Here is a 12,331-nt window from a genome sequence, read left to right as displayed (position 1 = left end):
GAGCTGAGCGCCCCCGGCCTCAGCTGCCCCGTGCGAGGGGTTTGTCCCCAGGGCTGCCCCGCATCCCCCTGGGGGGACGAACCCCCCGGGGTCGTGCGTGTGTAGGGGGTCCTGCCCCTTCGCCCCTGAAGTTTGGGGGGTCCTTGAGAAGGGGTTACCTCCCTAAACACAGATCACGCCGCACGTGGGTCAACCCCCCACCCCCGCGGAGGCTCCGCCAGGACAAGGGGGGGGTCGGGGTGTCCCCCCGCTCCGGGGAGGGGTCGCGTTGGCACAGGCGGTGGTGGGGGACCTCGAAGGGGGTCGCACACACAGAGGGGGCTGCACCCCCGGGGGGGTGGGCACGGGGTGAAGGGGGTGCCCCGGGGCGTGGCGTCACGCGGGGGGGCGGGGCGGGGCGGGGCGTTCAGGGCATCCCCGGGCGCGGGGCCGCGGCAGCGCGGAGCCCGTCGGGGGGCGACGGGGGCTCGGCGCGGCGCTGCGGGGGCTGCGGGGGCTGCCCGCCCCGGCCCGGCCCGCACCATGACCATGAGCTCCGTGGCCGAGAGCTTGCTGGGGTCCGACCCCTCCAAAGCCGCCTTCCTGGAGCTCGGCCCCCCCCAGCACTACCCGCTACACGGCCTCCCCCCCGCCGGGCACCCCCAGCACGACCCGCCGCCCTTCGCCTCCTACGGCCGGCCCGGGCATTATCCGTACCCCGGGGGGGCCCCCCCGCCGCCCCATGGGGGTCCCTACCTGCCCTACCCGCCCCCCGGCGCCCCGCACCCCCCGGCCCCCGGCGCCAGGCTACAGGACACAGGTAAGGGGAGCGCGGGGGGGTCGGCACCGCGAACCTCCCACCCGGGGCACCCACCCGGCGGGGAGCGCCGGGGCTGCGCCCGGACGGAACCGTCGGAAGCGCTCCGGGGCTGCGCCGCCCCATCGGGACAGCGCCGGTGCGGGGCTGGGCACGGCGGGGGAGTCCGCGGGGGGGTCCGCGGGGCCCGGGGGTGATGTCCTGTCTCTCCTCAGAGGGCCTTGACCTGCCGGAAACCCTTGGCTTCAAGGAACCCCGGGCATGGGGAGCATCAGCCCCACACTGCCCCTACCCTCTGACCGGAGACCCCCGGCTGCCCATAACCTGCACCTCGAGACCCCCAGTTGCCCACACCCTGCAGGCTGTGCCCTCTCAGGCCGGGCATTTCTCCCCTCTCCCCACCACCACCACACTCCCATCTCAGTTCCCTGCCCCATTCCACCCCTGTTCTCCACTGTTTTCCCCAAAAGCTGATGCAGGAACCTGCAAGCTGAGCCACCCCGGAGAGGAGCGGCCCCAGGGCTGCCCCATGGAGGGGTCCTGGGCCCGGCCGATCCCCCCAGGCCCTGTTGGCCCCCCATCAGCTCGGGGGAGCCGTGGCCGTGGTACCTGGGTGCACAGAAACCCTCAACACTGTGCCCGGAGCTCACCCACACCCTCCCTGTGCTGCTGAGCCAGGGACCACCAGTGTACCCACAGGAAGGGCCCCAGGGCAGGGCAGTCCCTCCTGTTGCACCCTCCATCCCCCCGGGGGGCCCTGCCTTCCCCCCCCAAGCTGGGTGCAGGGCAAAGGGGCCCCTGTCCCATGTGCTTTTGGACTTTATGAATAGTGATATTGGATGAATAATCCCATCCCTCCCTTCCTCCTCCTCTGTCCCTTTGGCTTCCCCCGAGGCTTGAACAAGCAGCGAAGCCAAAGCAGGTTCCCCCCTTCCTCATACCCCAAACAATGACTGTTTTGGGGGGATGGTTTGGGGGTTTTGGGGTGTTTTTTTAACCAGCATGTTGGCTTAACTCTGTCTCCTCTCCCACCCCAAGAGCACGAGAAGCCCCTGGCCGTGCCCAACGGGGAGCTGCGCATCAGCGGGAAGGGGAAGAAGCTGCGGAAGCCGCGGACCATCTACTCCAGCCTCCAGCTCCAGGCGCTCAACCAGCGCTTCCAGCAGACCCAGTACCTGGCGCTGCCGGAGCGCGCCGAGCTGGCGGCGCAGCTGGGGCTCACCCAGACCCAGGTACGGCCCCGCTGAGCAGGACAGGACACCCACGGGCAGCGGGGACGGCCGCGGCCGTCGGGCTGTGCCACGTGCTCCGGAGCGACTCCGGATCCAGGCCGCGTCCCGCCGCCGGGGCGCAGCTGGAGCCGTGCCGAGCCGGGCCGTGCCGCGGCGGGGGAGCTGGCGCCGGTGGGCCCGCAGGGCTCGGGTTTGGGGCGCCCCTGCTCGCACCTCCCAGCGGCACCGGGACTTTCCCAGCCCCGGAGCCTGGCTGCCGGCCCGGCCGTGCCCGGCGCTGGGCGGCCCCGGGCCGTGGGACGAGGCGAGTGGGTTTTTGAAGGCGATGGGGAGAGACAGGCAGGCGGCAGCGGTGCAGCCCGGAGCCAGGGGCGAAGCGAGCTCATAAAGCCAGGGAAGAGGAGACAAGTGGGAACCTGCCGGCAGCGCGGGGGGGACCGCGGGGAGGAATGAGCGGGGCCACCACCCCAGCGCGGCGGGCGCAGCCCAGCCCAGCCCCGGCACCCGGCACCCGGCTGGGCTGGTGGGCGCCACAGCCCGAGACACGGAGGGGGGGACGTGGGGATTCCTACCTTGCTCTCCGTCTGTCTGGGCTCCCTCTGCCTCTTCCCACGTTCTCCTCCCGCTGCCCCGAGTGGAGTCTCTGGTGGCTCCGAGCCCAGCTTATCTCACAGAGATGATGTGCACAGGGACCCCGTGCAGAGGGGTCTGTCCTGGTTGGTGCTGGGGGCTTAGAGGGGGGTGTTGGTCACATCCTCCCCACTCACGCCTCTCTCTCCCCTCCCCCAGGTGAAGATCTGGTTCCAGAACAAACGCTCCAAGTACAAGAAGATCATGAAGCAGGGCTCGAGTGCACCCGACGGGGAGCACCTCCACGCCACCCCCTCCCTCTCCCCCTGCTCCCCCAACATCCCCCCACTCTGGGACATCCCCGTGCCGGGAAAAGGGCCCCCCCTGGCCCCCAGCAGCTACATCAACAGCTTTGGAGCCTGGTACCAGCCACACCCGCAGGACACCATCCCCCGGACTCCCATGATGTGACGGTGCCACCGCTCCAGCACCCACCGGATGCAGGAGGGACAGTGAGGGGATGCTCTGCTGCCACCCCCTGAAGGACTGGGAAGCCCAGCGAAGCCCTGGGAGATCCCAGCGAGTGGAGAAGGAGGAAGAGGAGGAGGAAGGTGACCACAGTTTGCAGGAACCTGGACCATCTGCTCTGTCAGGGTCCGAAGTGACACAGAGCCCTGGTGTGCCCACCCCTGTGGGACAGGACTCAGCCTCCAGCAGCAGCCCTGGGTCCCCCCATTCATGGACAGGGGGCAGGGGGACCCCAAGAGGGGCTGGGGAGTCCCTGGACCCCCCCCCCGGCTGGCTTTATTTATAAATAGTGTCCATTATTGTGAGTGCCCCCCTTTATAAACAGACTGAACTCTGGCTGGTTCTGCTCCTCCTCACCCGCCGCTGCTTTGGGGTGTCCCTGCCTTGGGGGAGACGCTTCCATCCTGCTCCTTGGGGGGCCCCTACATCCAGAGCTCCTGGGAAAACAGCCCAGAGGGGCTGGGGGTGCTGGAACAGGGGGCTGGGGCTGTGTCCCCCCACCCCACCCATCTGTGCAGGACCTGCTGTTTGTGCTCCCCTGAATGGAGCCGCAATTACCGTAATTGTGGGGCCGGGGCCGTGAGGGGCTTCGCGCCACCTCCCCTGGGCAATTTCAGGCAATTTGAAGCTGTTGGAGATGTCTCCTTTAATAAGGGTGGGAGCAGGAGGGTGGCGGGACACAGGCCATGGGTTCCTGCCCTGTGTCCCCCGCAGTCCTGTGGATACCTGGCCCTGGGAGTGAGGGTTTTTTGGGAGCAGGGGGTAATTTCCCGCTGCAGGTTTGGCTGTGGGTAACCTCTCCCCTCCTCCCTTTGTGCTTCCAGAGGCCAGAACCAGGCTGGAAAATACATTCTTGTGATTTCCTCCTTTCCCCATGTCATTATTTCCCACCTTTCCCGATCCTGCTCAGTGTTTGTCACCCATGGTGGGGTTGGGACCCCCACTGGGGCTCCCCCTGCTGAAGTGGGCAGCGATTCCACACTGAGCACAAATATGCCGTGATCCTCACTCCAGGTATTCCCACTCTGTAATTCCCCTGCTCTAAGGATCCTTTCCCACCGTGGGGACCCCATTTTGGGAACTCTGTTTGTTTTGCACCTTCAGCATCACACAGGGCCGGAGTCATTCCCAGCACTTGGCTCCCACCTGAGGAGTCGGGATCAATAGCTGGGAATGGCACGTCTGGGGGTGGTGGCACTGGGGACCCCCAGGTCCCTGCTGGCATCCACAGGGTTGGACATGATTCCCTGCCACCCTGCCAGGTCAGATCCCTCGGCCAAGAGGTTTGGGGTGCTGGCAGTGATCCCACAGGATGGTTGTCCCCAGCTGTGTCCAGCGATGGCACGTGGGTGATGTGTCCCCAGCACCCTGGGACACTGGGACTGACTGTGATCCAGGACCAAGTGCATGGTGGATGATGTTCCCAGTGGGATTTTCCCGGAGTGATGGAACCTGCCCACCCCTCTGAGGCTTTAGGGAAGGAGAGGGATCTGCTTTGTGGCAACACTGGAAAATAGGAGAATTTCCCATCCAGGAACTGGGATAACGCAACTCCTTGGGTGGGATTTACCCCGGACAGGAGCTTGGGGCTGGAAGGGGTGGCTCTCCTTTGGGAATTACAGCCATGGGAAGGGGCTGGTGGTCCTGTCTGGATAGGGAGGCTCAGGATGCTGCCCTGGAGGAGGCGGGTGCTGGGCACATCCCAGCCCTGCGGATTTGGGGTGACCTGCAGAGCCAGCGGTGCCGGGAGGGAAGGATCCCTCGGGATGGGGGGAGCAGGAGGCAGAGACCGTGGCGCCTGCTCGGCGTTCCCGATGGATGTGCTGCCAAGGACCTGCAGCCAGAGCCGCTCACAGGTCCTGTCTTGCAGTGGGAGGGAAGGAGGGAAGGAGGGAGGGAAGGAGGCAGCAGCCTTGGCTCTGGGGCCCAGCTGGTGCCTGGACCAGCACCCCCCCACACCCATGAGAGAGCCACAGCCCACCCCCCACTGCCTGGAGAGGGGGGCAGAGCCGGGTTAGGACATCCCTGGATGTAGGGAAGTCCCTTGGGCACACATGGGAATCAGGTCTCCGCTGCCATCCCAGGTCGTGCTGGGATGGGGACATGGATGGGGGGTCCCTGGATGCCCTCAGGAAGGGGTTTGGGGGCTGTTCTGCCTTTTCCCAGCTGGATGGGGATCCAACTTCCCTCTGCACCCAGGGGAGGGGCAGCACAGCCAGCCTGGCATCGCTGACCATGGTTGTCACCCTTCTCCACCAGCCAAAAGTGTCCCTGGCTGGGGACGCAGGAAAGGCCAAGACATCCCGGTCTGGTTTAACCCACTGGATGGGGGAAATGCCACTGGGGGACCGGGGTGTCCCTGGGCCTGTTCCTCCTTCCACCCACACAGCCTGGAAATCAGGTCTGGGCCGTGGGGACATTGGTGTCACCTCCCCATCCCCAGCAGGGTGATGGGACACGGATCGGGACACCCAGGGAGCAGAGACACCCCGAGGCCTCCCAGGAGCGCTCCTGTCCTGTTTTCCAGGGGCCAAGAGCAGCAGTGGAGCCCCAGCAGTGCCGTGGCTCCGGCGTCGCTCCAGGTTAACCAAGAGCTGGGAAGGGCACGGAGCCACGGTGGATGCCAGGCCGGGCCGTGGGTGGGCGGCTGCCCCCGCTCCCTGTGCTGGCACTGGGGTGACGCAAGAGGCTGGAAGGGACGTGTTGTAACCGGGCAGGACCCGCGTGCCGCGCTGGGAGGGCTGTGCCGGGGCTCGTGGGCGATGCCGGGGGCACACGGGCACTGCCACCCCCCTGGCTCGGGCCCACCGGGGCTCCAAAGCACAGCTGAGCCCCCCCCCGCCCGTGGCCACTGGAAAATCCCCTCGGAAGGGGTGGATGTCCTCAGTGTCACAGTGTCGCCATCCCGGTGCTGTGCTCCGTCCCACCCGGGGATAACTGGGATAACTGGGATAACTGGGATAACGAGGGGGGGTCATTCCATCACCGTGCCAGGGCGGGACAGGGATGTTGGGAGGAGTGGGGTGATGGGATGATATCCCCATCACTCTGGGAATCCTCCCAGACCCCCTCCTGGTCTTGGGAATGTGCTGGGACGCAGAGCTTGGCCCCGGGGAGGGATGTCTGGATCCCGCAGCCCCTTTTGGGGAGCTCTGGGGGTCTTGGCCACCTCTGGGCTGGAAGAGCTGGAGGTGATGCCAGTGGGGACCCCCCCGGGGTGTTGGAGATGGGGATGAGAGAGGAGGAAAGGGGGACAGGCAGCCCGGGGGGGCCGTGCCCAGGCAAGTGCCAAGGGGTCCTGCACCCCCTGGGCACTCCCAGCCCCAGGGACCCTCTGGAAAAGTCTCTGAGGATGGGACAGAGGAGTGGGACAGGAGGGATTTGGAGACTACAGGAGCTCAATACCTTCCCAGTGCCTTTCCCTGTGCTGTCAGGGCTGCCAGGGGAGCCCCATTCCCAGGCAGTGCTGGAAAGGAGCAGGGTTAGAGCCTGTCCATGGGCACAAGGCACCTGGAATTTATATAATCCATGGATATGTAATCGTCTGCCTTTTTATTTTTTTTCCTTCATCTCTAAATTAAAAAAAAAAACCCAAACATTAAAAACATTTAAAAAATTAAAAATATATTAAAAAAAATAAAAACTCCCCGGCGCCAGCTCGTGCCATGGAGCTTCTCATGCCGAGCTGGGACACTTGGATTCCTCCTCTTCCATCCTGGAGCCTGGGATGGGAACAGGGCAGTGGGTGCAGCTCATGGAGGGGGTTAGGGAACCCCCTCAAGGGTGCAAGGTTGGCCTGTGTGGACTTGGGAATGGGAAGGGGGGATGGGGAGACAGATTTGGGGACTCTGAGAGCTCGATGCATCCCGTGCCATGCTGGGGCGTCCCCATGGAGGACTGGGGGGGACTGAGGGGTCCCCACAGCCAGGGGGGATGAGATGTAGGGTCCAGGTCCGGGGGGGTGATGGGGCATCACCCCCACCCGTGACACGACGCAGGTGACAGTGGGAGCAGCAGGACAGGGCCAGGTCTGGGGGGTCTTGGGGTCACTCGAGCCCCCCGACCCCATAACTCCACTGGGAAAGGCACCATCTCCACAGGGGCAGCGCCTTGGTCCCATGGAATCGGGTTTTGAGGTGTCCTGTCCCCCACATGGCTCGTGGGGTGTCCCCAAAAGGGACACCGGGGCAGCCCAGCCACCCTCCCAGTCTGCATGGCTGGGAGCCTTACTGGTCCCAGTAAGAGGACTGGGAGGGAAGCGCCAGGTCTCCGTGGCAGTTCAGGGAATGCTCCAAAACGCAGGAATAAAATCCTTTCCCCCCAAATTCCCTCTCAGCAGGGCGAAGTGGGATTTAGGGTGGGCCAGCGCCATCTGTGCCCGTCACCCCGTGCCATCCCACGGCCCGACCACCCCCCAGCTGCCCCCGAAAACAGACCACAAAAAAATAGGGTTTAACTGCGCATTTCCAAAGGTGGGGAAAAAACTCTGCTCCAAAAAAAAAAACCTGGGAAAAAACCCTGGTGTTTGGAAATTCAAGTTCAAAACACTTTTATCATTTAATATTTCTCGCTTGGTTCCCTTGGAAAGCAGCAAAGGACATTCAGGGGGACCTCCACCCTGTCCTGGGGGGGAAGGTGTCCCATCAACCAGGGGGGGTTTTCCTTAAAAACAAAAATAAAAGGACAAAAAAACAGATCGAAACCAGTTTGGTTTGGAACAACTTTATACAAACAAACCTTATGTACACTCGCTTTTTTTCCCCCCCAAACACCCCTATTTATATAAGGCAACATAAATAAGGTCCCCGGGACTGTACAACACATATGAACACTCCTTAAAACGGCACTTTCAGCTTAAAAAAATAGCACTATTCTCTTAAAAAATAGGGAAGAGTTTGGGCTTTTTTTTTTCCTTTAAAATATGTTGTCGATTTAGTTAAAAAATAGGCATTTTTGTCGCCGTTCCTTAACCCACACCCAGAGGCACTGCCAGAAAACGGAGATTAACACGACTTTCCTCTTTCAAAAATAACTTAAACCATTCCTGAACTGTTTAAATATTAAAATAATCCCCCCCACCCACCCACTTTTTATTTAATTTTAAATAACCACCTTGTTGTCTGAGCATTGTCCCGGGGGATTCCCACGGAGCTGCTGGGCTGAGGGTCCTGGGTTTGCTCCTGTGGGGTGTCTGTCACCCCCCCAAATCACTCCCACTCCGTGGATTTTGGAGCCAGGGTGAAGCACATCCTGCTCCTCCGGTGTCGGCGACCACCTGGGACAGTGTGTCCTCCATCCCGACCTGGGACAGTGTCCTCCATCCTGACCTGGGACATTGTGTCTTCCATCCCCACGGAATGTGGGGGCTCCGGGTGCCCCTCCTGGGTGCCCACTCCTGTTCGGGGCTCACTCAGTGGGGTGACCCCCAAAGGCAAAGCTCCAGAGAGGGACCTGCAGCGGGATGAGGCCCCTGGGGGGGCCGGTTTTATTATAGGGGGGAAGACGATGGAAAAATAAAAAAAAAATAAATGCAGAAGAAGAATGTTTCGCCTTTTCCCGTGCTGGGAGTGGAGGATTTGAACCCTTTGCAGTCCTCTGGTTCCTGAGATGAGCAGGGAGAGGGGAGGTAAGTGTGTCTAGGGTTGCGTGTACACGGGTGTCCTTTCTTTTCCTTTTTTTTTTTTTTTAAAAAAAAAAAAGAAGAAAAAGCAAAAAGTAGGAGGGGAAAAAAAGGAGGCAAAGGAGTTCTGCCACTGTCTCTCAGCCCTGGCTCTCCCTGTTAGTAGACGGCGCTGGCGTTGGGGGGCCCCGGGGAGGTGTGGTGCATCGTGGTGGCCGGCTGTGCCTGGTGGGGTCCGTGGGGTCCGCCGAGGGGCTGCGGGTGGTACCAGGGGTTGTGCTCCTCCAGAAATCCGGGCGAGGAGCTGTAGGGGAGCGGCTGCGGGAGCGGGGTCCGGCCCGGCGCGCTGCCGTGTGAGTTACTGTCCCAGACGGCCGGGGAGGGGGGCGAGTTGCAGGCCATGGAGTCGCTGTTGTTGGGGCTGTGCTCCAGCGGCACCTCGCCGTTCTTGTACAGCTTCTTGAACTTGGAGCGGCGGTTCTGGAACCAGATCTTCACCTGAGGGAGGGAGGGACAAGGGTCAGAGCCCCGGCGTGGAACTGGGGGTGTGGGATGGATGGGGAGAGCGGGAGAGGGGGCGGGGTGGTGTGGGGAGCTCGGGCATGAGGGAAGGGATAAGTGACATGGGCATCACAGGGATCCCAGAGACACGGGAAAGCACCTGGAATATGGGCATTATGGGGACCTCAGAGACACGGGAAGGGATAAGGGACATGGATGTCAAGGGGACCCCAGAGACACAGGAAGGAGATGGGACAGGGGGGTCACAAGGACCCCAGAGACACAGGAAGGAGATGAGACATGGGGGTCATGAGGACCCCAGAGACAGGAGAAGGGATAAAAGACAAGGGTGTCACGGGATCCCAGGGACACAGCACAGTGCTGGAAGAGCCCTGGGACATGGGTGTCACGGGGACTCCAGAGACACGATGCACCACAGAACAAGGGTGGCATGGGAAGCTTGGACACACCATGTGCCACTGGAAGGCACCCAGGACATGGACACCATGGGGACCCCACAAGGTGGGTGGCAGGAAGCATTCCCAGGTGTCGTGGGGACCCCGGACACACGGTGGGTGCACAACAGGAGGTCACCCGGGATGTGGGTGTCACAGAGAACATGGACACATGATGCTCTGCGGGAAGCACCCGTGGAATGGGTGTCGTGGGGACCCCCCTGGGGACGCGGGTGTCACAGGAAGCCCCCCTGGGGACACGGGCGTCGCGGGGAGCCCGTCACTGGGTGCATCACGCCGGGCGTCGGGAGCGTGCCAGGGCTGGGTGAGGCGGCGCTGGACGCGCTCGGCCCCCGCGGGGACGGGGTGGGGGCGGCGGCGGTTGTCACCCAAACAGGATGTCCCTCTGGGAGCGGGTGACGCGCTCCGTCAGCCCTTTGCCGAGTGTCCTCGATTGCTTCATCGCCCAAGGGAGGAGGAGGAGGAGGAGGAGGAGGAGGAGGAGGAAGGCCGGGCGCTGGGAGCGCCGCGCCAAGGGCGGCACAAGGGCGCCGGCGCCGGCCCGCAGGCAGGGAGGGCACCCGGGCCGGGCTGCGGGGGAGTCACACGCTGCAGGGACAGTGGTGACAACCCACTCCCCTCCCACCAGCAGATCCGCCGGGACAGTTTGTCCCCTCGCCCGGCAGAACCCCAAAAACAAGGGGTTAGCCCCGACTCTGGGTGGTTCGTGGGGAGGAGAAGCCCGTCCCGCACGTCCCTGCTCTTCCAGTCCAGCCTGAACTGCCACCCCAGCGCAGGGTCCCGGCGGGGTGTGGAGCCGGTCCCCAAATCCCTTCTCTCTGCCTGAGCCAGGCAGGACAGCGCAGTCGGGGAGCCTCGGGAAGTCCAGACGGGAGGAGCAGGGTTCGGCCCCATGTCCCGTGCTCCTGCTGGACTTGGGATCAGGACCCGGTGTCGGGATAGGGCGTCCCGAACATCCCGTCCCTAGCGTCCCGTCCCGAGCGTCCTGTCCCGCCCGGGACTCGGTGCCCCGCATTCCCGGGACACCGGGTGCGCTGCTGACCCAGGACCTTCCCAGGCACCGGGGCAGGATTCAGCCCCCAACCCTTGGGGTGCCTGAGCAGAGCAAGGTCTGGGATGGTGCCGGTTCCAAAGAGAGGGGGATAAACCCCAAAACTGGGGAGTGGGGCACGGCTGGAGTCCGTCTCCTCTCCCTGTTCCTTCCCTCCTCTCCAGTTTTCCCTCGGCAAAGCATATCTGCTCCGCGCGGGGAAATCTGCTTTGCCCGCTTTGCACCCGCAAACGAGCGGGGACTATCCATTCCTGGGGACCCTCAGACCCCCTCTGAGCTGCCCGGGAACAGAACTCCCTCCCAAGACCCCCCCAGTTCGCATTTGTGAGGAGCAGGGCAGCTCTGGCTCCCCCTCTGCTGATCCCTCCTACCCGCGGTCGGGAATTGGGGTGTCGGGAGGTCTCAGCCCTTACCTGGGTCTGGGTGAGCCCCAGCTGGGCGGCCAGTTCAGCCCGCTCGGGCAGCGCCAGGTACTGGGCTTTCTGGAATCGGCGTTGCAGGGCAGCCAGTTGGTAACTGGAGTAGATGGTGCGGGGCTTGCGGATCTTCTTGGGTTTCCCGTTGACCATCCGCACCTCCGGCTCCGGCTCCTCCTTCACCGACACTGGGCAGAGAGCGCAGGGGTGAGGCGGGTGGAGGGGTCCCAGCCACCCCCCGTCCCCAACTCAGGGCCATCCCGCTCGAGGTGCTGACACTACCCCATCCTCTGGAATATCCCCTGGGACACCCCCTGGGATATCCCCCGGACGCCGCATCCAGCACGGATCCATCCCACCGCGTCCCCCCGGCAGCTCCGGGAATGCCGGAGGGGGATGAGCTTTGCCCCAACATCCGCCAGCAGCAGCAACACCTCCCGCCCCAACTCGGCGATAACTTAGACACGCACAGCTCCACAAAACTGCCTCCGGAATCCCAAGGGAGCAGCGGGATGGGCACGACCCCCTCTCCCCACAGCATCCTACCTGCTTCTTGCGCCGGGAGCTGCTGGTCCCTGAAGTGGCCGTACTGGCGGTAGGAAGGGCTGTAGGAATAGTCGGATTTGGGCGAGTAGGTGCCGGCGGCGCCAATGCCGTTGAGGTTGAACTGGTGGTAGGGGTAGTGGCTCACGGGCTGACTGTAGGACTGGCCCGGGTAGTAGTCGTGCTGGCTGGTGTAGTAGCCCAAATCGGTGACGGAGGACTCCGGTAAGGTGGGCGAGTCCTTGGAGGCGGCATGGCAGCTCAGCGAGCCCGACAGGTCCGTGAGGATGCTGGAAAGCTTCTTATCGAAAGAGCCGCTCATCGCTGGCACTGGCGAGGGGGGAGCTGCCTGCCCGGCTGGGGACCCCCCAACCTGGCGGCTCCGGCTGCCGCGTCAGGCCTGGCGTGCCCGGAGCTGGATCCTGCGCTGCGGCTCTTTGCGAGGAGCAACCAAAGAGACTGTGCCCAAACCTCCGGCCCCGGCCGCCTGCTTAAAGCCTTTAATTAGGGAGCAGGGCAGGGTGGGTGCGCATTCCGATTGGCTCCAGAAATATTGCCTGGGAGGCAAAATAGGCTCCTGCCTCCTCCTGTGTGGGTT

The 12,331-nt window shown here is 63.6% G+C and overlaps 2 protein-coding genes across 2 annotated transcripts; one reads left to right on the top strand and one right to left on the bottom strand.

Annotated features, from left to right (window-relative positions):
• The first annotated feature begins 522 nt into the window (after positions 1 to 522).
• Positions 523 to 3,069, top strand: DLX4 (distal-less homeobox 4). Its single transcript, XM_017838734.1, has 3 exons — positions 523 to 799; positions 1,835 to 2,028; positions 2,818 to 3,069. Exons 1-3 carry the CDS (start codon positions 523 to 525, stop codon positions 3,067 to 3,069), a joined length of 723 nt encoding a protein of 240 aa, XP_017694223.1.
• A 5,836-nt stretch (positions 3,070 to 8,905) lies between these two features.
• Positions 8,906 to 12,097, bottom strand: DLX3 (distal-less homeobox 3). Its single transcript, XM_017838733.1, has 3 exons — positions 11,737 to 12,097; positions 11,188 to 11,378; positions 8,906 to 9,244 (listed from the first exon to the last, which is right to left on the bottom strand). The coding sequence occupies exons 1-3, from the start codon at positions 12,053 to 12,055 to the stop codon at positions 8,906 to 8,908; spliced, it is 849 nt and encodes a 282-aa protein (XP_017694222.1). The 5' UTR covers positions 12,056 to 12,097.
• Positions 12,098 to 12,331: the final 234 nt, after the last annotated feature.

This window comes from Lepidothrix coronata, unplaced genomic scaffold, assembly GCF_001604755.1.
Source record: "Lepidothrix coronata isolate B3197 unplaced genomic scaffold, Lepidothrix_coronata-1.0 Scaffold355, whole genome shotgun sequence".
Lineage (NCBI taxonomy): Eukaryota > Metazoa > Chordata > Aves > Passeriformes > Pipridae > Lepidothrix > Lepidothrix coronata.
The sequence above is the reverse complement of the archived record's forward strand: the minus strand, read 5'-3'. Positions and strand labels throughout refer to the sequence as shown.